General features: G+C 37.2%; 1 protein-coding gene across 6 annotated transcripts in view; it reads right to left on the bottom strand.

The window, feature by feature from the left end:
• Positions 1–27,992, bottom strand: part of ARHGEF9 (Cdc42 guanine nucleotide exchange factor 9) — a gene marked incomplete at both ends in the record, with an annotated part of 158,874 nt that overhangs the window by 51,603 nt on the left and 79,279 nt on the right. For all 6 annotated transcript variants that reach the window (XM_080718336.1, XM_080718334.1, XM_080718335.1 and 3 more), the window contains 2 exons: positions 4,497–4,676; positions 15,670–15,861. In XM_080718336.1, the coding sequence (XP_080574462.1) occupies positions 4,497–4,676; positions 15,670–15,861 (372 nt within the window). The remainder of the gene's footprint in view (positions 1–4,496; positions 4,677–15,669; positions 15,862–27,992) is intronic.

The raw sequence follows: 27,992 nt of genomic DNA on the forward strand, positions 1-27,992 counted from the left end.
TAAACAAAAGTAACACTGTTTTTTGGGGGGAATTGACAAACCTTTTGTTAGACTACGTAAGGAAAAAAGAAAGGACACATGAATAAGTAAAATCAGGAAAAAAAAGCAGAGTAATTACAACAAATCCTCATAAATGTAAAGGATCAGAAGGGACTATTATGAACAAGTAAATGTCAACAAATTGGCTACTATAGGGGAATAGAACAATTCCCAGGAATGCAGAACTTACCAAGATTAAACCAAAAAGAAATAGCCCGGACAGACCAATAACAAAGAAATTAGAGTAGTAATTAAAAATTTCCCAATGAAGCTCAGGACCAGATGGCTTCAAGGCTGAATTCTACCAATCTTTCAAAGAGGATTAATATTAATCCCTCTTATACTCTTCCAAAAAAATAGAACTGGAAGGAATTCTTCCAAATTGATTTTATGATTTCATCATTAAACTGATATAAACGACAAAGATACCACAAAAAACATGCAAACTAGTATCAATAGGTGCAAAACTCTTTGACAAAATTCAACAACATTTCATTATAAAATATCCCAACACATTATGTATAGAAGGAAATATCCTCAACATAAGAAGGGCCATTTATGAAATATCCACAGCTAACACCATAATAAGAGAAAAAAATGAAAGCTTTTCCTTTAAGATCTGACATAAATCAAGGATGCTGACCCTCACCACTTCTATTCAAAATAGTACTAGAAGTCCTACACACAACATTCATATGATAAAAAGAAAGAAAATGAGCCGGGCGTGGTGGCGCACGCTTGTAATCCCTGCGCTTGGGAGGCTGAGACAGGAGGATTGCCTGGGTTCGAAGCCAGCCTCAGCTACTTAGTGAGGCTCTCAGCAACTTAGTGAGACCCTGTTTCCAAATAAAATATTTTAAAAAAAGGTCTGGGAGTATAGCCCGGAGGTAGAAAACCTCTGGGTTCCACCCCCAGTACCACCAAAAAAAAAAAAAAAAAAAAAAAAGAAAGAAAGAAAATGCATCCAAATTAGAGAGGGAGAGGTAAAGGAATCCCTATTAGCAGATGGCATGATTCTATATACAAAAACACCTTAAAGACTCCACAAAAATCATGTTAGAATAAATGAATCAAGCTGGGCATGGTGGCGCACGCTTGTAATCCCCACACTTGGGAGGCGGAGACAGGAGGATTGTGCAGGTTCAAATCCAGCTGTGCTGCCTTAAGAGACCCTGTTTCCAAAAATAAAGAAGTATAAAGTACGTCTGGAAGTGTAGCCAGGAGGTAGAGGGGCTTCCAGTAACCCCAGTACCAGACACACAAAAAAGAATAAATGAATCAATAAATATACAGGACATAAAATCAATATATAAATCAGTTGTATTTCTTTATACCCATAATGATATATCTAAAAAAGAAATAAAGAAAAAAATTGTTATTTATGATAGCATCAAATGAAGTTAAATATTTAGGAATGAATTTAGTTAAGGAGAAAATAGACCAGTATACAAAAAGAAAACATCTATGTGATACAGAAATAGGAACAAACAATAATAAAGGTAACATGAGGCCACAATGGACTCCAAATGGCCAAAGTGATCCTGAAAAGGAAAAATAAAGTTTGAAACATCACATTCCTTGATTTCAAAAGTATATTTTAGAACTATACAAATCTACACAGTATAATACTTCCATAAAATAGACACCTAAACCACAGAATGGAACAGAGAGCCCAGAAACGAAACAAAGTAAATAGTCAAGTAATTTTTAATAATGGCAGCAAGAAGACCCAATGGTGAATAGTCTCTTCAATAAATTTAGAAAACTAAGTATTCATGTGCAAAATAATGAGATTCTATGATGGTTGCTATGAGGGGGTAGGAAAAAAATGGGAAGATATAGGTCAAAAGATACAAAGCTGTAGTTAGGATGTAATTAAGTTAGGATATGTAAGTCTAGAGATCTACTGTAAAGCATGGAAACTATAATGAATAATATTGTATTGTATAGTAGAAATACGCTAAGAGAGATTTTAGACTGCTATTGCGCAAAAAATTAACAATTTTAGATGATATATTAATTTGCTTGGCTGTACTAATCACTGTGTGTGTGTGTGTGTGTGTATGTGTGTGTGTGTGTTATGTTATATACCTTCATAAGAATATTTTTTGTGGTACTGAGGATAAAACTCAGGGGATTTCTACCTTCAGGCTACACTCCCAGACCTATTTCATATTTTATTTGGAAACAGGGTCTCACTTGGTTGCTGAGAGCCTCACTAAGTAGCTGAGGCTGGCTTCAAACCTGCACAATCCTCCTGTCTCAGTCTCCCAAGTGCTGGGATTACAAGTATCACACCTGGCTAAAAGAACATTTTTTTAAAAAAAATTCAAGTTTTAAAAGTAAGAAAAATTGCCAGGCATGGTGGTACATGCTTGTAATCCTAGCATTCAGTAGGCTGAGACCGGAGGATCACAGTTTGCAGACAGCCTCAGCTACTTAGTGAGGCCCTCCACAACTGAGACCCTGTTTCAAAATAAAAAATAGGGCAGGGGGTGTAGCTTGGAGGTTCAGTGCTCCTGGTTTCTATCCCCAGACACACACACACACAAAGAAAAAATCAAGGATATACAATGAAAACTGAAAAACCATTCTGGGAGAAATTTTTGAAAATCTAAATAAGCAGAGGGATGTTCATGGGTTTCAAGATTGAATAAGTGAATATTCCCAACATTGATCTACAGATTTAATCTAATCCCAATAAAAACATAAGCAAATATTTTGTTTTCTGATAGAACTGGGCAAGTTGATTCTTAAATTTATATAAACGTAAAGCACCTAAAACAGTCACAACCATTTTGAAAAAGAATGAAAGTTGGAGACTTAGACTATTTGATTTCAAAATTTGCTAAGAAGGTACATTACTCAAGAGACTGTGGTATTAGTATTAAAACAGGATTAAAACAGTCACATAAGATCACTAGAACAGAATTGTGTCCCTAAAAGTAGACCTATACATTTTAAGACATTGACAAGTTTCTAGATAAATATAACCTTCCTAAACTGAGTCAAGAAATAAATTTAAACCAACCAAAATGAAGCAGCAATAAAGAGCCTACTATCTAACAAAAGCCCAGGACCAGATGGTTTCCCAAGTGAATTTTATAAAACCTTTATAGAAGAGCTAATCTCAATACTCCTCAATCTATTTCGTGAAATAGAAAGAAACGGAATTCTCCCAAATACATTCTATGAAGCCAACATCACATTAATACCTAAACCAAATAAAGACAGCTCAAGGAAAGAGTACTACAGGCCTATATCATTGGTGAACTTAGATGCAAAACTCCTAAACAAAATACTACCAACACGAATTCAGAACCACATCAAGAAAGTCAGACACCATGACCAAGTAGGGTTCATTCCAGGGATGCAAGATGGTTCAACATTGAAAACCAATCCATGTAATTCATCACATAAACACAACCAATAGATTTTTGACAAAGGTGTCCATGTAATTTAGGGAGAATTAATAAAATGGTGCTGGAATATTTGGATTTCTATAGGAAAGTAAATTAACTTTGACACTTTTATTTTTTGCGGGTTTGGGGAAGGAACCCAGGGGCATTCGACCTCCGAGCTATGCCCCCTGCCCTATTTTTTTATTCTTTATTTTGAAACTGGGTCTCACTAAGTTGCAGAGGGCCTCACTAAGTAGCTGAGGCTGTCTGCAAACCGCGATCCTCTGGTCTCAGCCTCCCGAATGCTGGAATTACAAGCGTGCGGCACCATGCCCAGCTGACACTTATTTTTGTATCATCTTTATAAAAAAAAATATATATATATATATATATATATATATATATATATATATATATTTGGCATTGAGGGTGGAACCCAGGGGCTTTTCTACCTCTGGGATATACTCCCAGACCTATTTTTTTATACTTTATTTGGAAGCAGGGTCTCACTAAGTTGCTGAGAGCCTCACTAAGTAGCTGAGGCTGGTTTCGAACCTGTGTGATCCTTCTGTTGCAGCCTCCTTCTGTTGCTGGGATTACAAGCCTGTGCCACCACACCCAGCTCAATATATATACTATCTCAAAAAGGATCAGAAGCTTAAATGTAAGAAATGAAACTATATAACTTTTATTAGAAAACAGGAGAACATCTTTGTGACTTTAGGTTAAAGAAATATTTCTTATTCTTCTTTTTCTTTTTGTGGTACTGGGGATGGAACCCAGTGGCCTTCTTCTACCTCTGGACTATACTCCCAGACCTATTTTATAGTTTGTTGGAAACAGGGTCTCACTAAGTTGCCGAGAGCCTCACTCAGTAGCTGAGGCTGGCTTCGAACTTGTGCAATCCTCCTGTCTCAGCCTCCCAAGCGCGGGGATTACAAGCATGCGCCACCATGCCCCGCTAAAGAAAGATTTCTAAATAAGAACCAGGCATACTGCTTTTGTTCCTTTCTAAATAGTCTCTCAAAGACCTTCCCAAAGGGATAAGATGCTTACGTGCTCTAGGAAGCAGGGTCCTATCTCGCTGAGGTGGGGGTCATCATTGTTGTACTGTTTCTCCAGGTCTCTCACGAAGCCCATCTGAAACCTGTAGATGTCTTCAATGTTTCCAAAGATTATCTTCAGCTGCTCATCACTGAACATGTCCCTTCTCTTCCGGCACTGCTTCAGGTAGCCCTATAGACAAATGAAAAGCCCAGGATGAGGATGTTTCCTGTACCCAGAGGGCTTTACTGCTTCCAAGAAAACCACCAGGAAACCTCATTTCATTTCCATGTAGTAGGCAAGAAATTAGTATTTCTATTTTTCATACGAGGAAACTTAGTGTTAGCACAGGAAGTCACTTCACTAATAAGTAATTTAGAAGTCTGGATCTCCATCAAAGCTCTTCAGAGTTTAAGACTCCAGATTGTAGAGCTTTCCCCATCATTCTTTATGACAAGGTTTCAAAAATCAAAGGGACCTTTCCAAGAAGCTGGTTAAGCACAAATATTATCTTTGTAGCTACTGGCTTAGCTGGATCTATGTACATCTTTGAAGTTCTGTTCCTCATAAGATCAACCCAAAATGTCATAATATTATTGAGAAGCTAGCAACTGATATCAAGGCAGGGAAACTTCCAATAAAGGAAGAAGAATTAACAAAGCCATTTCTTTCCTTCTCTTCCTCCCTGCCTGCCCTAGGGATTGAACACAGAGACATTCTACCACTAAGCCACATCCCCAGCCCTTTTTTATTTTTTACTTGGAAACAGGGTCTCACAAAGTTGCTCAGAGCCTTCCTAAGTTTCCAAGACTATCCCTGAACTTGTGATCTTCCTGTCTCAGCCTTCCAAGTACTGGGATTACAGGTGTGCACCACCATGCCTGGCTTCATAAAACCATTTCTTAAAGTGAATGCCTGTTATCTAAGGTGGCTAGCCAGGAGAGATAATTTGGATGAGCCCAGCCAGCAAGGCCATGAGTGTCTGCGCATGGTATTTCTAACACGGTAGATGTTTAGAACACATCTGTGCATAAACAGAATTAAGCTAATCACAATGAAAAGAGAAGGGATGAAAGAAGGTTTTGGTCTGATAGAAGAACAGAGGTAATGTAATGACTCAGGGTATACTGTAAGTCAGGTAAAAAAAAGTACCCCACAACTGAAACTGCATCTTCCATTCTGAATCAGTTGGTATGGATTTTTAACTGATGGTTATGTCATCACTGAAAATCATTAACAGATAAAACTGTTCTTTGTGAAAATTAATTATGGTTTATTGCTTTTGTCTAAAAGCTGAGTACAATTTTCCCAACATCATTCTTAAGTGTTGAGCCCCTAATGATAAGTGATTTACCACATCTGACCCTGTCCCCAGTCCTTACTTTGTCTCGCCTGACACAGCTGCCAATACTATAATATAGGCATATCCCATGAAACTCATCCCTGGCCTCAATTCCATTTACAGTCCCTATCAAATCTCGCCTCCCTATCTCTTCTTACCCATCAATTCAGCCATTAATTAATATGTATCCTTTAACAGTTTTCAAATTAATCATCTGTCCCTGTTTTGACATCTATTTGATTAATGACCTCATTGACCAAAATGCTCAAGATTTCCTGCTTTCTTCCATATCTAACTCTTGACCACAAAGAAGATGGCCTCTAATTCCCACAACACTCTCTTGGCTCTCCTCCCTTTACTGAAGTACCTCTCAAAATTCTACTTTCCCAGAAAGATTTCCTGGTCTATTAGAGAAGCAATAAACTCCTATAGGCTCTTTCTCTTTCTTGTTTAATATGTAACTCCCAAGGTCTAATGTGCCTGAGTTATGTATGTCTGTGTATGCGTGTCTTGCCTTACCACCACTGAAAGTGTCTTAGCTAAAGTGGAGCAGGGGGAGCTGTATGTATATCATAACAACATTAAATGGAGGGCAGAGGGTTCTTCACCTCTTCTCCCACTTTTTCTTCTATGGAAAGCCCAATTGGGGGATAAAGTTGTTAACAATCTCACAGTTAGTATGTCGCTTCTGGGTAAGCTGTAGGTACTAGTGAGTTATTGCACTAGGAAACAGAAAAGTTCAGCCTAGAACACTCAATCATCCACTGGAAGTTAGTTCATGATATACATAAAAGTTCTGTCCATTGCTTTCATATGAAAGAAGGAACAAAACATCACAAAATTTGTCAAGTACAGTAAGGATGCTAATGTTCAATGTAAGTACAGAATATACCAGAAATAATATAGTAGAAAGTGGTCTCTAGGAAAGCAAATGAAAGGATATATCAACTCAGTTTCCTAATTTCCCAAATACGCTATTCATTGCCAGTGTCAAGAAAAATGGATTATGTATGTTGTGATTTAGCTACATATTAGAAAGAATGTGATTGTACACAAGATGGTGAGATGCTAGAGTGTTTTATGAATGGTTAAATTTAATGCTAGCTTATAAATATATTACAGTATATTTATCTAGATGGAATATTAAATAGCCATTAATATTACTAGGGAGACTGTGCAGAAACATAAAAGAGTGTTTATGGCATAATGTTAAAAAGTAGAACATAAATGATATATCACTGTGATTAAAATTTTTAAGTATGCATGTGCACACATACTTATAAACAAATTAGAAGGAATTCTGCAAAGGCACACAAATTCTATTATATTTTATGAGCCTTGGATGACTTTGTTCCTATTTTTAAACTTCCTAAAGTTGTTTTTATAATTGTCTTCATGATTAAAAGTGAGAAAAAAAGTACTTTCCAAAGAGTATAAAGAAGGCTTCCTTGAGAAAAATATTACCAAGGAAACGGAAAAGAATCTAACAGCCTCCCATAACCTCCTCTAGCCAAGACACATGGCTTGCCGGAAGAATTACAAATAATACTGAGAAAATGCCTTTACTGAGGAAGTAGGTAATGGAATGATATGAGAATATGGGAGTGGTCTGAAAACTGCAAAAATATCATTTTCAACCTCTATACCACACAACTGCCTAGGATTCTGGGAGAAGAAAGGCCAAGAGAAGTCTTGCTTTTATTTCGTATCCAATTCTTTTGGCTTGCTTGATTATCAAATTTTCTAGCTGTGATGAACAGAGGTTTATCTTAGGGGCCAAATAATACTTTTCCCTTCTCATTCATTCAGTTTTGAAGGTATGCAAGTTTAAAGCGAACTGGTCATGAAATGTGACTGCCAAAAAAAACCAAACTTATTTCAATAAGCAACAGATTGATAAGAAAGGTAACTAGAAGTGGGGTGTGGTGGTGCACACTTGTAATCCCAGTACTTGGGACGCTGAGACAGGAGGATCACAGGTTTAGTCAGCTTCAACTACTTAGTGAGGCCCTCCACAACTTAGTGAGACCCTGTTTCAAAAGTAATGAATACAAAATAGGGCTGTGAAAATAGCTTGGAGGTAGACAGCTCTAGGATCAACCCCCAGTACCACAAAAAAAGAATAAGAAAGGTAATTTGAAGGTAGTCACAGACTGCAGTAGAGAAGCAATCAATTCTGAAACCCATGCCCACCCTCCTTTTCAAAGAAACACTGAGAAAAAAGTGCACAGCCAAAGGAGAATTAGTAGGGTATGGGGAGGCCTAATAAGAAACAATATGAAGAATGTTGGAACGAGTCAGGTCTGTTTGTCTTGTAGAAGACTCAGAGGGTCTTTGCAGGCCTGTGACAGGACAGAGAGGGAGCTCTATGGCTTTTACTGTCAGACATGTTTCAAATACCCTCTCGGACCCCATTTGAATGGTAAGAAAAATAAGGGTGCTATGGCACCTGGTGTGGACTGACTCAAGAGAGGCAGTTCACCCCACAGCCTCACCTCTGCCTCCTAGGCATAAAAGTGGGCATGGGTGGGAAAGCAGGCCAAAGAGTACTTAAGAATTCTGTTGGTGTTATCAAATCAATCATAACTGGTGTGAATCAGTCCTGGTATAGATAATGGTAACAGGCAAGGAATTATGCTCATCTGTTTTACTTTGTTCTTAAACCCATAAGGGCTTATCTAGAAGTCTAGATCTAGTGCATTGATCCAGAAGTAGTGCCTTGATAAGGGATATAAACTGTAGCTATGACTTGATGGGAAGTTCCCAAAGACTGCTGGGAAACGGAATGGATCATAGAGCCTCTGAATCATCTGTGATTTGAGAAGTCCTTTAGGGAAAGGCCCTCACAATTCTTTATCTCAGTGTCTCCATCTCTAAGTTGAAAACATCAGAAAATATTTCTTCGGCCCCTTTTTGCTTTTATAGGTGTTTCATTTCTTTTTTGTCTGGAAGCCTGAAGGCTGACAGGGGATTTGACAAATTGCTTGAAGAAGATTTTGAGAAAATGAGGGGATAGCTGGGCATAATGGCACATATCTGTTATCTCAGTACTTGGAAGGTTGATATTAGGATTTGCAGGTTTGAGGTGAGCACATGGGAACTTTGAAAGACCCCGTTTCAAATTTTAAAAAAAGACTCGATGTGTGGTTCAATGGTAGAACACCCCTGGGTTCAATTCCCAGTAACCACTCCAAAGAATGAGAAGATAATAACTATAGTTGTTTTATTCACAGCTATATTCTAAGAGCATTCTAAGATTAATACAGTATCTGGCATATAGTTGTGCTCAGCAAATATTTGGTGAATAAATGTAAAATGACTAGCTCTTCCCATGCTAATGAGGGCAACATGTAATTCTGCAGGATGTTCAAATTTATGTTTTTATTTTCTTCTTCCCCCTTTTGGGACAAGAAACACTTTAAATAAAATAAAACCATTAAAACAAGAAAACTGTAGGAAGAAGATATGTGCAATTTGAAAAATGACAAGGGAGTAGTGTCTGGCATATACAAGGAATTCCTATGACTCAGCAAGAAATATTTGAGAACTATAGGAAAATAAGTGGCTGAAATATCCAACTGGTTTCAAAAGCAAAGGACTTGGGGTAGGCAGTACCTCATGGGCTAGTCAGTTTAGTCTAACAATGCTGCCTCCCTTATTTTTGAAGGTTACTGGGGGTTGAACCCAGGGACATTCTACCTCCAAACTACAGCCCCAACTATTTATTTTATTTTTGAAATGGGGTATTGATAGGTTGCTACATTGTTGAGGCTGTCCCCAAACCTGCAATCCTCCTAGCTTAGCCTTCCAAGTACTAGGAAGTACTATGTCTCACCATACCTGGATGCTGCCTCATTTTTTAACCCTACTAAAGATATATAAATATTACCATTTTATACAATGTGCTATCATTTTCTGTTACAAGATGTAAAGACAACTAAGAAGTCCTAGGAAAGCCAAATACCTAAATTGCTAATAAGTTTGAAACCACAGACTCAAATATATCAAATGGAAATGACTTGAAGCTATATTACATGATAAACTTTACTTATCAAAGAATTACTTGATGGTGAAGGATATGAAACACTAATACAAATGACTATGTGATGTTAATCCAGCTTCTCTGAAGGCATTTGAAGACAGAATTTATTTCACAATTATGGGATGACTGAACTTATCTTCCCCGAAAGAGAAAGACAAGACAGATTTGTAAGGCATCTTTAATCTTGCTTTCCCTGAGCCTCAGTTTGTCTGATTATAAAATGAGTTCTAAGATTACGAGAGACATCACCAATTATTAGTTATGGTGATTTAGAAGTGAAACAATTGTTTTTCTTTTTCTTTTTCTTTTTTTTTTTTTTTTGCGGCACTGGGGATGGAACCTAGGGGCATTTTACCTCCGAGGTACATGCCCAGCCTACTTTTTAGTCGTTTTATTTTTGAAACAGGGTCTCACTGAGTTACAAAGGGCCTTGCTAAGTAGCTGAGTCTGTCCGCAAACCTCAATCCTCCAGTCTCAGCCTCCTGAATGCTGCGATTACAAGCATGCGCCACCATGCCTGGCTCTGTTTTTTTTCTTTTTAGAACTCAGGATTGAACCCAGAGGCATTCTACCTCTAAGCTACACCCACAGCTCTTTTATTTTTTTTATTTTGAAGCAGAGTCTCCCTAAGTTTTAGAGACTGGTTTTAAATCTGTGATCCTCCTGTCTCAGCATCCAAAGTATTGGGATTAGAGGTGTGTGACCCTCACTGCTAGCTAAGATTTTTTTTTAAGATTTAAAGAAGTTTATTAAAAAGATAGAAAACAGAAGACAGTTACTGCCCCCATGCCATTCAAGAGTGGCATGGGGGGGGGTCAAACGAATTCACCCTAATAGGCTTTTATACTACTTATTAGATTTAGAAAGAACATGATCTTCTGTAGATAATTCATTTAAAAAGACCATTTATCATACTGACCTCACTGAATGACTTTGATTAAAAATCACTTTATTTCCAACTTCATTTGTAAAATGAGGGTGTTGTGACTTAAATGTTTGTAAAACACTTTGTGCTTCTAGGAGTAAAAAAAATTCTAAAGCATGACTTTTTTCTATAATGAATACAGTGTCTACTTTTCCTTCAAAAAGTACAAGAGTGACAAGTGTTTAGAGCTCTCCCTTAACTTATAAAATCATAGATTATGTCATGGTAACATATTTGACCTTGAGTATGATATACCTGCATGGGTATCAAGAAGAAAGGGGCAGAAAAAAAACTCTGTAGCCCTACCACAGCTTTCTCTAGCAAAGTGTATTTGTGTCTTATAGAATGACAAAAAGCAAAAGCCAGTCATCAGTTAAAGAGCTACTCTACTCTAACCTATTCATTTTAGAGATGGGTGCAAATTTTGGGGTAGAAAAGACATCCCTGTGGTTTCCTAGCCAGTCAGTGACCAAGATGGGAACTGGGACACCCAATTCTAAGTCTTCTATTCTTTCTGATAAATCATTTGTTTCTCATAGTATTTGGTTTAGAGGTGACATACCTCAAAGATAAAATACTGTCCCTGGCCTAGTTAAACACAGTTTTCTCTAACTTTTTTTGACATCTATGGTTGCAGAATGGGAAAAAGTGATAATTTCCAATAAATCTTCAACAAAATCTCTAAATTGTTGGCTGGATTGAGCAAATCCTCAAAGCAGAACCATAGCACGCCTTCTGGAAAGACAAATATTTCCACTGCTATATCCTGTAGGAAGAGGCCAAGATGTTTAGAAGTTGGGAACAGATGATCCTTCTTACGGGCCAGTGCCTGTGAACTTAAAATAATTTTCCTTCCTGGAGACTCAATCTATTCATCTAGAAAACAGGAATAACAAATTTTTCCCTTTTAGAAAATCAAATGACATACAACCTGAATGTTCTTTGACAACGTACACACATGTGAGCAATTATATTTAATTCCATCTTTAAGAAATACTTATTGAAATTGAGTGTGGTGGTGCACACCTGTAATCCAATACTTTAAAGACTGTTTTAAGAGGAGGATGGCAGGTTTGAGGCCAGCATGTGGTACCTTAGGGAGACCTGTTTCAAAATTAAAAACAAAACAGGGCTGGGGTGTAGCTGAGAGGTAGAATGCCCTTGGGTTCACTGCCCAGTACCAAAAAGTACATACTGAGCATCTACTATGTGCCAGGAACTGTGCTAGGGTTAATGACATATTAGTAAATGAATAGATGAATACTCTTACCCCTGATGGAATTTACATTCTAGTAGGGAAAAGATAGATAATAAAATACATAAGACATCAGATAGCTATAAATGTTAAGAGAAAAAAATAAAGCAGGAAAGGGGAGGAAGCAATGCAAAGCTATAGTTTTAAATAGAATACATAAGAAAGTCTCAAAGAGAAGGTAATGTTTGAGTAAAACTAAAGGGACATGAAGGAGGTGGCTTTGTAGAAATCTGGAGAAGTGTTACAGGCAGAGGAAAAAATAGTGCAAAGGCTCTGAGGGGGCAGTATGTCAGGCATGTGCAAGGAACAGCAAAAGGCCAATGTGGCCGCGGTAGTGAGAGCACAGCAGAAAGGAACAGGCCATTAAGTCACAGAGATGAGGAGAGGTTAATCACAAAGGGGCTTGTAAGTAATAAAAGGCTTGGTCCTGAGGAGACATGATGAGCCATTGGAAGATTTTTGAGCACAGGAGTAAGATAACCTGACTTAGGTCAAGATAGTATCCTTCAGTTACCACGAGGAGAACAGACTATAGTTTATTTTTGGTGCTGGGGACAGCACAGGGGCTTCAAACTGTACCCCATAATTAAAATTTATTTTATAATATGTAATTTATTTTATTTTTTAAAAAAGGGTCTCATTAAGTAGCTGAAGCTGGTCTTGAATCTGTAATCCTCCTGTCTCAGCCTCACAAGTACTGACATTACTAGGTATTAACTGCCATGCCTGGCTTTGTATTTATTTTTATTTTAGACCCTAGGCCATTGTAATCTATCATTTTTATACTTTTATTGCTACAATGTAACTATACATCACAGTGAAGTCAAGGCCATATAAACAACCATACATATAGGTCTTGGTGAGTTTCCCTTCAGGTCGGACCCTGTTACCCATACTTCCCCATGTATAATAGTGATATTGGAAGTGATACTTTCATACATGGGCATAGCATAATTTGAACTCTTTCTTTCATTAATTCTTCTTTTTCCTCCCCAACCTCTATTTTCCTGTTCCCTTCCACTATTTTACTGGTTACTCTCCTCAATCATCTAAAATTCCTTTGTTTCTTATTTTCTCTTTAGCTTCCACATATGAGAGAAAACATAATCCTTGATTTTCTGAGACTGGCTGATCTCACTTAGCATAATATTCTCTAGTTACATCCATTTTCCTGCAAATGACACAATTTTCTTCTTCTTTATGGTTGAGTACAATTCTATTACATATATACCACATTTTCATTATCCACTTATCTGTTGACACTTAGGTTGGCTCCATAATTTGGCTATTGTGAGTTATGCTGCTATAAATACAGGCTGAAATGTATCATTATAATATCATGAGTTTCTTTTGAAAAGATAGCAAGGAGTGATATAGCTGGGTCATATGGTGGATTAATTCTTATCTCTTGAAGAACTTCCATATTTATCTCCATAGTGATTTTACTAACTTGAAGCCCTACCAAGAATGTAAAAGAGTTCCTATTGCCCCACATACTCACCAGCACTTATTATTGTTTATATTCTTAGTGGTTGCCTTTCTAACTTTGAATCAGTGCTCCTCAAATATTAATATGTATTGTAAATCAATTAGGAACCTTGTTAAATGCAAGATATTATTCAGTAGGTCTAAGGTGAAGAGCCAAAGATTTAGCATTTTTAACAATTTCCCATGTGATATAAATATTACTAATCTAGAGCAGAACACCTTGAGGTTAGAAGCTATACCAAGAAACCAACATGGAGTAGAATTCCACTAAAAAGATTGCTAAATGAAGGACATGTCAGTGGTTTTATGCCCAATGCCATGTGGCACATACATTAAAAGGGGATTTTTTTTTAAGGAAAAGAAAAAAAGAGAGATGGAGGCATGAATAGATAAAAAAGAAGGGTAGAAAAAGAACACAACCTTTTCCAAAATACTTGCAAAAATGTTATTATATTTACTTAATTTCCTCAAAAACCTTATAAGGCTGGCATAGAATGACATACAGTGAAGAAATGAGAAAACTAAGGTCAGCAGAAATAAGGGGTGCCTTCAAGTTAGGACTTGAAGTGGCTAAATTAGGATGTGAAGTCAGCACTCCATGTCCCAGAGTCCTGTTCTTTCTATCCTACCATGTTGCCTCATGAAGGCTGGAAGGTAAAATTTAACATTCCAAAGGGTAAGAAACTTAAGGTGGGGAAAGGAAAGGTCCACAGTCCTTGGCCTTGGTCTTTTCAGAGCTGCAGTTTCCAATATGGTTGCCATTAGTCATGTGTTCTTATTTAAATTTAAGTACATTTTAATAAAATTTAAAATTCCATTTTTAAGTCACATCAGCCACATTTCAAACGCTGAGCTGTCACAAATGTTTGGCAGATGGATACAGTATTGGACAGGGAAGACAGAATACCCTCAGAGCTGCACAAAGTCCGATTGGACAGCACTACTCTATAGAAACAAGAACTTTGGAAAATTTAGAGCTGTACTACTGACCTTGAATTGGGCCCCAAGCTGGGGGACAGAAAGTAGGGCTTGACCTCTACTCTAAAAGGAAGGAAAAATGTTTCAACATTTTTCTGGGTCAATTGGAAAATTCTCTTTGTGTACATATTTGTGTGTGTGTGTGTGTGTGTGTGTGTGTTGTGTTTAATCCTTTTTAATATATTATTTTCAGATTGGAGCTGTAGTTTAGTTGGAAAGAGATTACCTAGCATGTGCCAGGTCCTGGGTTCAATTCACAGCTCTGTAAAAAGAAAAATAGGTCGTTTCTCCATTCCCCATTGGTTTTCCCTCACTGTTAAGTAAAATGTCCTTTGACAATATCAACTTTTCCCCACTGAGCTCAAGATAATATAATGAAAAGACTCTCATCTTTGCTATGACAGAGAAAGGGATGGGGTTAGGGAATGCAGAGACAAAGCTCCTGGGGAGCAAAGTACTGAAGGAGGTAAGATTTGTCCATCTAGCCTTCATCTCCTATATATTCCTTTTTCTCAAGCTCTTTTCTACTCAAACCAATAAATGTTCTCCAAGTGAAAAAGAAGGACCACCAGCTGCAACATTACCATCATCAGGCCTTCTCTTTAATTTTAGTTGTGTATGCCTTAGTGTAGCCTGATAACTCACAACTTGGGGTAAGGACTCTGGGATCTTCACGCTTAATAAGCGTCTCCATAGACTGGTACACATTCAAGTGTGTGAATCACTGAGTTGAATGGAGATGTGCTTCACTTTAATAAGTGACGTTAGGCCCTTATATAGGGGGAGTCAGAAACCAAGGGAATAAGAGTAAAGATTCAGGGGAGAGAATGAGAGAGAGGGAAGTAAGAAGAGAGGAAGAAGGAGGAAGGGAAAGAGAGAAAGAGAGAAGGAGATGAGGGGAATGAAAAAAGAAGGAAGAAGAGGAGGAAGATGGACAGAAAATGTATACGAATGAGTAAGAAAGAGAAAAGGAGAGCTGGAGAGATTGGGAACCCTAAGGGAGCAGTTTTACTACACTAATAGAATCTGGGAAGTCCATTTGCTCTTCCCAACATTTTGGGACTGTTCATGAGCAGGCCCGTGAGGGTTGTTGGTTCTTCATAAAAGTACCCTCCACCCCACCCTGTGTGTCCCCATATGCAACATTATGTCTACCTCACAAATGTCCTTCAGATGCTTGATGTAGTGACGCTCAGTACTCATGATCTCATTGATGACATTGGCTCGCATTTGGTCCCGATTCTGTAGTGGCCGGCCCAGACAGAGGCAATCTGAGTTGGGGTCCAAGTGCCCATTCTGCACATCGCTGGGCCCTTCCTCCACTCCATCCTCCTGGTTCACCCAGAGCTGTGGAAGCAGAAAGAAAATAATAATGGGTTAAGCTCCTTCTTTGAGGAGTTTCCAGTCAAGTAGAAAGAAGGTAAAATTAAAACTTTCAGCTGTTCAGTTTTCAATCAGAGCCCATGCAAAGATAGTGCCAACCCTGGCTCTAGGGTGTTTTGCTGCCCCTGAGCAAGGGTCTAATCCTCTTTAGGTCCCTGGTCATCTATCTGTGAAATGGAAGATGTGAAGCATGACTAAATCATCTCTGAGAGGCTTCTTGGGAAAGAAGTTCTCAGAAGCAGGAAAAGTGATGGAAAGTAGAACTCTTTCATGCTAAAGCACATATAGGTAGCACAGCTGGATCAAAAAAAAAAAGCCAGGCATGGTGGCACATGCTTGTAATCCCAGAACTTGGGAGAGTTGAGACAGGAGGGTCACAGGTTCTCAGCCAACTCAGCAACTTATGAAGGCTTTCCACAATTCAGTAAGACCCTATTTCAGAATAAAAAAATAAAATAGGGCTAAACTAGGAGTGTAGATCAGAGATAGAATGCCCCTGGGTTCAACCCCCAGTACCCCCCCCACAAAAAAATAAAATAAAAAACTACTATAAAATAGTAAATAAATAAAAAATAAAAAAACTTCTTAAGTGCCACAGCTAAATTACTGTCAAAGTAGCATTTAAGTGCCTACAAATATTGTGACCAAAGTTGGATGCTGGAATGGGTAGCTCATAAACAGGGCTTTCAAGTGTTGATTTTTACTGCAGAATGTGCAAATAATAATCAAAATTTCACTGTAAAATTCCTTGGACATGCAAATATCTCTACTCCTTCAAGGTTTAGATGTTGATAGTAGAATATTTCCCCAACACATAATAACAATAGCCATTTATTAGGCACTTATTATACATCAGTCATTGTGCTAAGAGCTTTCAATACACTGTACTTGATCCTGCTAGGTGGTGCCATTGTTACCATCATTCTATAGAAGAAGAAACTATGGCTAAGAGAAGTTAAGGAATGTGTTTCAAGTCACACAGGAATCAGAAAATCTGGGAAAGAAGCCAGTCTGACTCTAAAGCCTATGTTCTTAACCACTGTGCAAGCAAATTTGTGCCTCTGGCTCTAAGGGAGAGAGTAACAGAGAAGAAAAGAGCTTGGGCAAAGGTGGGCTGAGAATTGTCACAAAATAATACAGTTGCTAAAGATTGAGACTCTATTTCAAATCATGAAGTCAGAGGGAAGCTGAAAAAAATGTCCTCTGGGGAAGCTGGGTGAGATGTATTTGGATCTTCGATGACTTAGCTTGAATCAAGGAGACAGCTCATAGCACCCCAGTCCTAGAAAGTGGGAAAACCATGGAGACAGAGAAAAAAAGAAGGGTGGACCCTTAGGGAGAGAGGCAAAATTTATCAGGGCTAATTAGCCAAGGAGCCTGCCAATGATCTCAACAGCTTTAATCAACTCTCCACATTCATATACTACTTGCTAGCATTTTCCACATCTCTTTATCAAGAAGCTGAGATGTAGCAATTCGGATGCATCCTCACTTCTGTCATCAGAAACACTTGTTGATGGGTAGTTTTAGGATGATAGAGGCATTGAGCTGAAGCTAAAGGAATAGTAGTTACTCCCCACTTTTATGTATTCTTCCCTTTCATTTTCATTTCTAAGGGGTTGGTTATTATGCATTGAGTCTAGACATGTTTGCAGCATATATATTCTATTTATTTACTAAAGGCCAAAGCAAATAAGGATCATTGTTTTAATACCTTTTGTATACATAGCCAAATGTGCAAATTTATCTCCACCCAGAACCTATTACCAGCTATGAATACTCTATTGGAAATTTTCTCCAAAATGTCAGCTTTGTTTCATCAATATGTTAATTAAAAGCTGTCATTTAATACAATCAAAAGGCAATAAGAAGAATGATTATTCAAAGGAATGGAGGATATGCTCAGAAAGTGATTCCAAGGTATTGATACAAATCAATCTCTCTCTCTCTCTCTCACATACAAACACACACACAGACACACACACACACACGTGTGTATATATTATATATGATGCTGTTATCTGTAATAATGAAAACCTTATTCTCCAATAATCGATTAGTTTTCCCCTGCTTCTAAGCCCTATGATGAAAAGGGTACCACACACAGGCCTTTAAGATAAGAACCAGTTTTTCTCAGCATTTAAGACAAGTCAACATGTTTACTTTTGGATGGCTGAAAGATGAATATTTGGGACAGTTCCAATAAAGAATGTAGCTTATGAGAAGAGGAATAGAAACAGATTAGATTCAGGACATAATCCACGACTATAGCTCCAAGTAACAGTGAGAGAGATAGAAGGCAATACAGAAGCACACAGAAACAGATCCCTTGCACATAATTTGGTGAGGAGGTCCCTTCTGACTGGAACTAAAGCCCCACGTAGCAGGTCTTTCATAAGGGTCTTCTGAAAAGACATCTTTACTCCACCAGAACAATCCCAGATGCCCATTCCTTAGGGTAAGATTCTGCTTCCATCCAAAACAAGTATTGACCGATTCATTCATTAAATCTATGTCAAGTGCCTATCATATGCCAAATATTGTTGATATGGCAGCAAACAAAACAGAAAAATATTGGCCTTTGTGGATCTGACATTAGAGAGATGATGATGATGAAGTTTACTAGCCTAGAAAAAAAAGCACAATGTAAGGTCCAATTATTGTGCTCCTGATCCCTTGGGCCTGCTGATAAGACTTTCTTCGTTTAACTCCTAAGTTCCTTGCTCCTGAGAGCTCTCCTGTTCTGTGTGGATGACCCTAGTTCACTTTCATGTACTAGTGCAATGGCACAGGTCAGCCCATATTCTTATCTTTACTGGGTGGAATTTCATTTCAGAATGCCAATCAACCCTGCCTGATAATCTGTGCAGCCTAATGTGTATCTTCTCACAAGTTTTGTTCAGTGTTGCTGCAAATAGCAGACATAGACTCTTGGGTAACTAGTAAGAAGATGGACAATATTCATAATCTGCCAAGTTGGAAGGCTTTCCTGGAAGTACTTAAAGGCTGTTTTTTTCCCTTGCTGAAGCAAGGCTGGGTTAATGCAGTTCAGTTTAAAAAATATCTATATGGAACCTATTTGGTGCCAAACCACTAACTAAGAGAGACACTGGTATTCAAGACAATTCTTTCCTCTTCCTTCAGAATTAAGGCATGTTTTCCAAATCCAGAAACAATCCCTGATATTTCACTTTACCATTCCTACTACCATTGCCCTCATCTCCGTATACCTGAAAAAATCCTGGAGAATCTTCCAGATCCAATACCTTCCACATGCCACTATTAGACTGATTTCTTTAAATATTACTTTGATTAACTGTTTTCATACCCCCCAAATCCTTAACAGCTTCCCACTGGTTATAAAGCAACTCCAAATAATTGATTTTAACATTCAAACATTATCATATTCTAACTCCAATCTGTACCCTTACCTCCTCCTATTCTCCCTTCCGGAATATTCAGCTCTCCCAGATTTATCTATTTTCTATCCACAAATATTCCCATTTATATTATTTAATATTATGCTGGAACATAGAAATGACATACTGCAGAGGCTTTCAACTATTCAGCAACAGTGATATAACCTTTCAACTTACTGAAAAAGAAACTGATGGCCACAGAGACTGCCAGAGAATTAGCAAGATACCCATACCTTTGCTGTACCCATTTATTTGTGTCTTCTAATTTCTTTCCTGATGTCTAAATTATACCACTAATACAGGATATTTGCATTATAGCCAGTTAAAATAGAAGAAAATAAATGATCAAATGATCAAAGTCTGAGATGAGAAGGGAAATATCACAACCAACCTTACATAAATAAAAAAGATTAAAATGAAATAGTATAAATAATTGTATGCTAAAAACCTGGATAAAATGATGAAATGGTCAAAGTCCTACCAATATACAAAGTACAGAAATTGACTCAAAAAGAAATATAAAATTTGTGTAGTTCAGTAAAAAGTAAATATATTGAATGAATAATAAAATCATCCCATATAAGGAGAAAAAACAGGGTCAGATGGTTTCACGATGAAATCTACCAAATATTTAAAGAAGAATTAACATTAATCTTTCACAAACTTCTCCAAAAATAGAAATGCAAAACTCTTCAACAATATACTAGCAACCCAAACCCAGCAACATAAAAAAATTCTCCTTGCAAGACTGGATTGATTTACAAAACTCAAGGTTAGTTTAACATATGACAATCAATGTAATATATCATAAAAATGAAGTAAAGGTTACCAAAACCCACATGATCATCTCAGGAGACACATAAAAAGCATTAGAATAAATACAGTATTCCTTCATGATAGAAACACTGAATAAACTAGAAATAGAAGGAAACTTCATCAAAATGATAATAGACATTGATTAAAGACAAAATATCATACTTAATGGTGAAAGCTTCAAGGCTTTCATCACACAATTAGTAGTGATAAAAAGATGTCTGCTTTTATCACTTCCATTAAGCACTGTCCTGGGAATTCTAGCCAGATGAACTGGATAGGAAAGAGAAATCGAAGACATTCAGATTAAAGAGTAGAAATAAAACTATGTCCATTAACAGACTGAAAGACATTAATATTGCTAAGACTGCAATATTACTAAAATTTATTAAAATTCAACACAATCCCTATAAAAATTTCATCTTTGCAAAATTTGAGAAACTGATCTTAAAATTCATATGGGAAATTAAGGGTCCCCAAATAAAAGAATATTGAAAAAGAATGAAATTGGAAGATTCATACTTCTAGTTTTTGAAACTTACTAAAAATCTACAGTAACCAAGAATGTGCAGCACTGACATAAAATAGATATACGGATTAATGGAATAGAATGAAGACTATTGAAATAGACACCATATTTGTGCTAAATTGATTTTGGCCAAAAGTGCCAAGATGATTAAAGAAGGAAATTATAGTCTTTCCAACAAATGGTGCTGGGGCCACTTGATATCCCATGTATAACAGAATAAACTTGGACATTTTCCTCACATTATATGCAAAATTTAACTCAAAAGGAACTAAAATGTAAGAGCTAAACATATAAAAACTCTCCAAAGAAAACATAGAGGAAAATTCTTGTCACCTTGTATTAGGAAATACTCTTAGATATAATGCAAAAAAACACAATCAACCAAGTTAAAGTAATTTGGTCCTTATCAAAACTTGTGTGCTACAAATGATACCATCAAGAAAGCAAAAAGACAACCCAAAGAATGGAAACATTTGTACATTGCATGTCTGATAAGGATCTAGTATCCAGAATATATGGAACTTAACAATAAATATACATATAACCCACTTTAAAAGAGAAAAACATTTCAACAGATATTTCCCCAGAAAAGATATATAAATGGTCAATAAGTACATGTAAAGATATTCATTATCATTAGCAATCATGAAGATAGAAATCAAATCTACTTCATACTCACTAGGATAGCTATAACAACAATTAACAGTTAATTCACTATTTCTGGGAATATGAAGTGGTACAGTCACTGTGAAAAAGGTTTTAGCAGTTTCTTGATAAGTCAAACATAGTTTCTGTATGTCCCAGAAATTCCACTCCTAGGTATATAATCAAGAGAACTGAAAATATGCTTACAAAAAGTCTTGTATATGAATGCTCATAATAGCATTATTCATAACTGCCAAAATGTAAAAAAAACAAATTGTCATCAATTGATGAATAGATAAACCAAAATTTAGTTTATCTGTACAAAAATACTACTTAATAATACAAAAATGAAATTACACATGTTATAACATGGATGAACTTCAAAAATAATATGCTAAATAAATGTCAAATACAAAATGGCACATATATTAAATTATTCCATTTATATAAAATTTCCAAAATAGAAAAATCCATAAAACAAAAAGATTAGTAGTTCTTAGGGCCTGTGTTAAGGGGGGATGGGACATTTTGGTCAAAAGGTACAAAGTTTAAGTTAGATAAGAATATATTCTGGAGATCTGTTATACAGTGTGCAATGACTATAGTTCATAAAAATGTATAGTAAAAAAAACTGCTAAGAGACATCTGAAATGTTCTCACCACAAAAAATGTCTGTGCAGTTGATTTAATTATTTCACAATATATGTAGGCCAAAACATTAAAATGTGCCCTATATGAAATTTTATTTCTCAATTAAAATTCATAATTAAACCAGGTGTGGTGGCTCATGCTTATAATCCCAGCATTTGGGAAGTTGAGACAGGAGGATTGTGGTTTATGAATAGCCTCAGGTACTTAGTGAGGCCCTTTCTTACTCAGTGAGACCCTGTTTCAAAATAAAGGATTAAAAGAAAACAGGGCAGGGGGTATAACTCAGAGGTAGAATGTCCCTGGGTCTCTATCCAGTATAGAAAAACAAAAAAATTACTAATTAATTTTACAGTGTTCTTTGGGTACATATCCAAAGGAGAAAAATTTATTATCCCAAAAAGACACACTCCCAAATTCAGTGCAGCACTATTCATAATAGTTTAAATACGGAATCAACCCAGATGCCCTTCCGTGGATAAATGGGTAAAGAAACTATGGTATATGTACACAAATTGAATATTATTTACTCATTTAAAAGAATGAAATTCTGTCATTTGTAGCAACATGGATTGAAATGGTGGTCATTATTCATTTATTCATTAAATGAAATAGGCCAGAGATGAAAAAACATACCACATTTTTTCACTCATTTATGGAATATTACAAACCAATCTATAAAAGCTTCTGCTTCTTCTACAAGAAGTCGCTAGAAACTGGGAAGGACAGAGGGACATAGGGATGGAAAGAAGTTTAATAAGGAGCATCAAAACATAGAATGGAGAAATTACTTCTGGTTCTGCTTTATCAAAGTAGGGTTAAAATGATAGGGTTAAAACTATAAGTTAAAACTAAAACTATATAGGCTTAACTATAGGTTAAAACTATAGGTTCTAACTATAGGTTAAAACTATGGTATATTTCAAAATGGCTAGAAGAGTATAAAATTCCCTGATTTGAGTATTACACATTGCATACTTCTACTGAATTGCCATAATATACCTGATTATCTATGTACAAATGGGCAGGGAGTGGTGGTACATGCCTGTAATCTCAGTACTTAGGAAACTGAGGTTTGAGGTCAGCCTCTGTAACTTAATGAGTCTTTTTCCCAAAATATAAAAGGGGATTGGAAATATAGCTCGGTGGTAGAATGCCCCTGGGTCTGAATCCCCAGTACCATATATATCAAAAGAGATGTGTAAATGTTATGTCTCACTATAGAAACACAAATTAATGAATAAAACCTAGAGTTTATAAAATAAAGTGTTTATTTCCACTAAAAGATTCACTAAAGTTTTAATATAAAATGGCTAAAGTTTAAAAATAAAGATAAATAAAATATTCTGTAATTAGACTGTGGTGATAGCTGCACAACTTTGCAAACATGCTAAAAATCCATTAAAATATATATTTTACAATAATATTTTTGGTACATAAAGTACTACTCTACATAAAAGTATATTAAAAGTTAAGCTTGTCATGGTAGTCCATATCTATAATCCCAGTACTTGGGAAGGTGAGACGGGAGAATCACAGGTTTGAAGCTAGCCTTACCAACCTAGTGAGACCCTATTTCATTACAAAAATATGAAAAGGGCTGGGGGTATAGCTCAGAGGTAGAATGCCCCTGAGTTCAAACCCCTAGTACCACACAAAAGAGTTAAATAGTCTAGATAAAATAAAATTTTCTCTTTGACTATTCTCCATCTTACCTATATTCTGTCTCTCTGAAGGAAACCATGGTTATTGAATTTGTGTGACAAAAACCCAACTTCTTGCATTTATGTACCTATATGCCTACTTTAGTAGGCTTTCCACTCTTCCATATGTTGAAGTGATGTTCGCTTTGCCCTTCATACACATTTTTTGACATCCTTAGCAACCCCTTTCTCCAAATGAACTGGTAGCTCTAAAAGGAGAGGTATCATAAAATCTACCCAGTAGCTCCCTCACAAGTTGAATAAAGGCTTCAGGAATGTCTTAGAAAGCTAGTCTGTCCCTCCAGCATTATGAGGTTTCTGAGAAGAGAATGAATAAGCAATATTGTCTAAATCTTACCTCAATATTTTTCAGAGGCCAGATTTAGCCAGCCAAAGGAGTGAAAAAAAACCAGCTATCTGAGAAAGTGAGGGATTATAGCCAGTCACATTAAATAACAGAATCTCAAAGCTGGAGCATAAGTGCTTTAAAGAAAATGGAAGGTTAGCTAGTCCAAACCAACTTCTGTTGGTAATAAATACATAAACTTCCTTCACAACCTCCCCTGTCCAACTCAGGTGTTTGAACACAATCATTGATGGGAAGATTACTGTCTCTCAAGATCGCATTTTCCTTTTCAAGATAATTCTAATTATATGCAGAACCCTCTGCTCTGCCTCTGTATGAATGAAGGCACCAGTCTCAAATCTCAGCAAACATTAAAAAAGGGCAAAAACACAGACAAGGGAGTGGCATCAGAGGGAACATGAACACTTCTTTAACAAAGGTCATCAAAATGCTCTTCTCTGCTATTGGAGCATCAATCCCAGTTTCTAGGAAGATCAGGCATGCTTAAAAATCCCTGAGCATGCATGCCAGGAAGCACTTAGAATTCCTGCCTGGCACAAAGACAATCAGCGTGGTGTGTACAATCAGGCATAGAAGCCATTCCTTGGGCCCTCAAGGGAAAGAGATTTAATAACTGTCACTAATTACATGAAAGATCATCATAAGAAGGCTGCTAACAAATTGTTCTCTCTTTCCAGCACACACATAATGAGAGGTAATGAGTTTCAACCAGAGCAATGAAGGCTTTTTTGGTTATATAACAGGAAAGAGAAAAAAGAAAGAGAAGAAAAAATACATATGTGACTATCCTGTCTTTGCATTAATGGCTATTCATTAGCACAACAGACAAGGCCTGGCCCGATGACTTCCACTATACCTCAACACACACCAGTGACCTCAGCCAGGCCACATTCTCGATTCATTCTAACACATCCTGTTTTTTCCTGCCTCTACATCCTTGCATTCTCCAAATGTATGGGTCCTACTCCTCTCCAGAAGGCCTTTTATAGTTTTTACTTTTTAAAATAATGTTATTAGTACACTGTTATTATATATCATAGTGAGATTCAAAGTGATAGAGTCAAACATGCACAAGTATCTTGGGGTGCTTCCCTTCACATCCCACCATGTTCCCCCTCCTTCCCGTCCCTGTACATGTTAGTGGGATTGGTAGTCATACCTTCATTTATGGACATATCATGATTTGAACTGTTCCCTTCCATAATCTTCCTTTTCCCCCTTACCCCAACCCCACCACTTTATTCTGGTCTCTCTTCATTTTTCTAAAGACTTTTGTTTTCTATTTTCTGTCAAGATTCTGCATATGAGAGAGCAATTTTTGACCCTTGACCTGACTTTCTGAGACTGACTGTTCTCACTTAGCATAATATTCTGTAGTTCCATCCATTTTCCTGAAAATAATACAGTTGTGTTCTCATCCTTCTTTTTCCCTGGTTTCTCTAAAACTCTACCTCAAGAACAGTGCTTTCCCACAACTATCTTACTTGGTCTTTAAAACAGTCCTGTGAGGTAGGTAAAGCAAGGATTATTATTCCCACTTCCCAGATGAGAACTCCAAGGCCAGAGAGGGAGCTGCTTCTCAATGAACAAATGGCAGCCAAGACTGATGTGGTCTCCACCCTTTCGGGCCAAAATTAGTAGAGACAATCTATGGCAGAAGTAAAGGGTGCAGACTTGGGACCCTGGGTACAAATATGGGCTCACAAATGCCTCGCTAAGTAACAGAATAAGTTACTTAACTTCTCTGATCCTCAGGTTCCTCATACATGAAACAGAGTGAATAATATCAATCTAGCTCATGGACTATTGTGAGAACTAAATAAGGTAATGTATGCAAAATAGCTCCTGGCACGGAGTCAGGAATCGGCTTTTCTTGTTATTATTCAGCTGCCTCTAGAACCATAAGAAAAACTGCTCTCTCTAGGCAGAAAATGGTCTTAGAAAATAGTATTTATTTATTTGTGGTGCTGGGAATTGAAGCCAGGGGCATTCTACCTCCGTGCTACATCCCCAGCCCTATTTTTATTATTTATTTTGAAACAAGGTCTCACTAAGTTACGGAGGGCCTCACAAAGTGGCTGAGTCTGGCTGTGAACCCCGATCCACCTGCCTCAGCCTCCCAAGTACAGGGATTACAAGCATATGTCACCACACCCAGCTTATTTATTTTATTTCAAAAACAACTTAAATTTAAAATTTTTTTATTGGTACATTGTAGTCATACATCTTAATGGAGTACAAGATGGTAGAGACATACATGCATACATCACTCATTTAGCCCTTCCCCAATTCCCACCCCATTCCCTCCCGTTCGCTCCTTTTCATGTTTGGCTTAGCAATTGACTTTGATATATTTGTGAATGAGAAAGGATTTTTTAAATTGCTCTCATAATTTTCTCATAAATCTCTCATACTACAAGTGTCCTCCTTTGGATGACAGGTTTGAAGCCAGCCTCAGAAACTTAGTGAAGCTATCAGCAACTTAGTGAAGCTTTCAGTAACATAGTGAGACCATATTTCCAAGTAGAAAATAAAAAAGGACTGGGGTGGGGTATGTCCCAGAGATAGAATGTCCCTGCCTGAGTTCCATCTCCAGTATCAACACACACACACACACACACACACACACACACACACACACACACACTAAAAAAGTCCTTTTCCTTCACAGCTAAACAATGTGCTCCTCAACACAACAAAGGGAGACTTACGTAGCCCTACATAAAAAGGCCAGTGCCTTTTGCCCATGACAAGGCTTCTTAAGTAAGAGCTCAAACTGAACTGGGTGCACAGGGAAACCCTTCACAGATGACATAGTTGTTTTCTGAGTCAAGAAAACTAGATATCCCTAAGATGAACTATATTCCACTCTATCCTTAAGTCCTTTCCTTTCCTTGGTTTTCATGGGCCTATCCTGCTTTGACCTTAACAGAATCTAGGTTTATTAGTATGTAGTCACAAAAGGAGTGCTCTGACAGGACCTTTAGAAGTTCATTTCTTCTACATTCCTTTGATTTGCTTTCTATTTGAGTTAAAAGAAAGAGAAGGCTTCTATTTAAGCTGTCTAGATAAAGTACAAAGCCCTGCTCTCCCTGATTTCAGGATGAAAGCCACAATAAGAGAGGATGCTAAAAATCAAGGTGACCCGAGTTTACTCATCTCCCAGAAAGCTTGCAATTATTTGACATTCAGAAGCGAAACAAAACAAACATTTCAGGGTAGTGACCTGGAAACACACTGGATTTGGAATCAGACCTTGATTACTCAACTTAGGAAGCCTTGTCATGGACAAAAAGACTTCGATATCCCCAGACCAGGCTATATAAATTTTACCTTTTTTTTGGGGGGGGGAATGTTGGAGATTGGCTGTGAATGAGGTAGCATTTGGAATATGAGAAATTCAGAGAAAGTATAAGATCAATTACAAAAGTATTTTATAAAACCTTTCCCAGAATAAAGAGGAAAGTTTTTCTCAGATGTTGCCTTATGGTTCTAGGAGCATATGGTGTCAACCTTGGGGATAACAACAACCTAGAGTATCTTGTCTGGGACATGTTGTTTATTGGCATAGGTAAGTCTGGCAGGGTCTCACTCTATCTAATTCATACAGAACTCTACAAATGCTCCTAAATCTGACTTGTTCCATGTTTAAAATTCTCTAGCAATATCTGGCTTATTTGGCTTGTATTTTTTTGTGTGTATGTGGTACTGGGGATGGAACCCAGGGACATTCTACCTCCGAGCTACACCCCCAGCCCTATCTTTTATTATTCTTTATTTTGAAACAGGGTCTCACTGAGTTGCAAAGGGCTTCACTAAGTAGCTGAGGCTTTCCACAAATTATGATCCTGTTGTCTCAGTGTCCAAATGTTGGGATTACAAGTGTGTGCCACCATGCCCAGCTTCTGGCTTGTATTTTTAACACTTTGTGCTTCCTATTGAGGCTGAGATATTCTCTTATGGCTACTGAG

The sequence above is a fragment of the Muscardinus avellanarius genome (assembly GCF_963383645.1).
Source record: "Muscardinus avellanarius genome assembly, chromosome: X".
Taxonomy (NCBI): Eukaryota; Metazoa; Chordata; class Mammalia; order Rodentia; family Gliridae; genus Muscardinus; species Muscardinus avellanarius.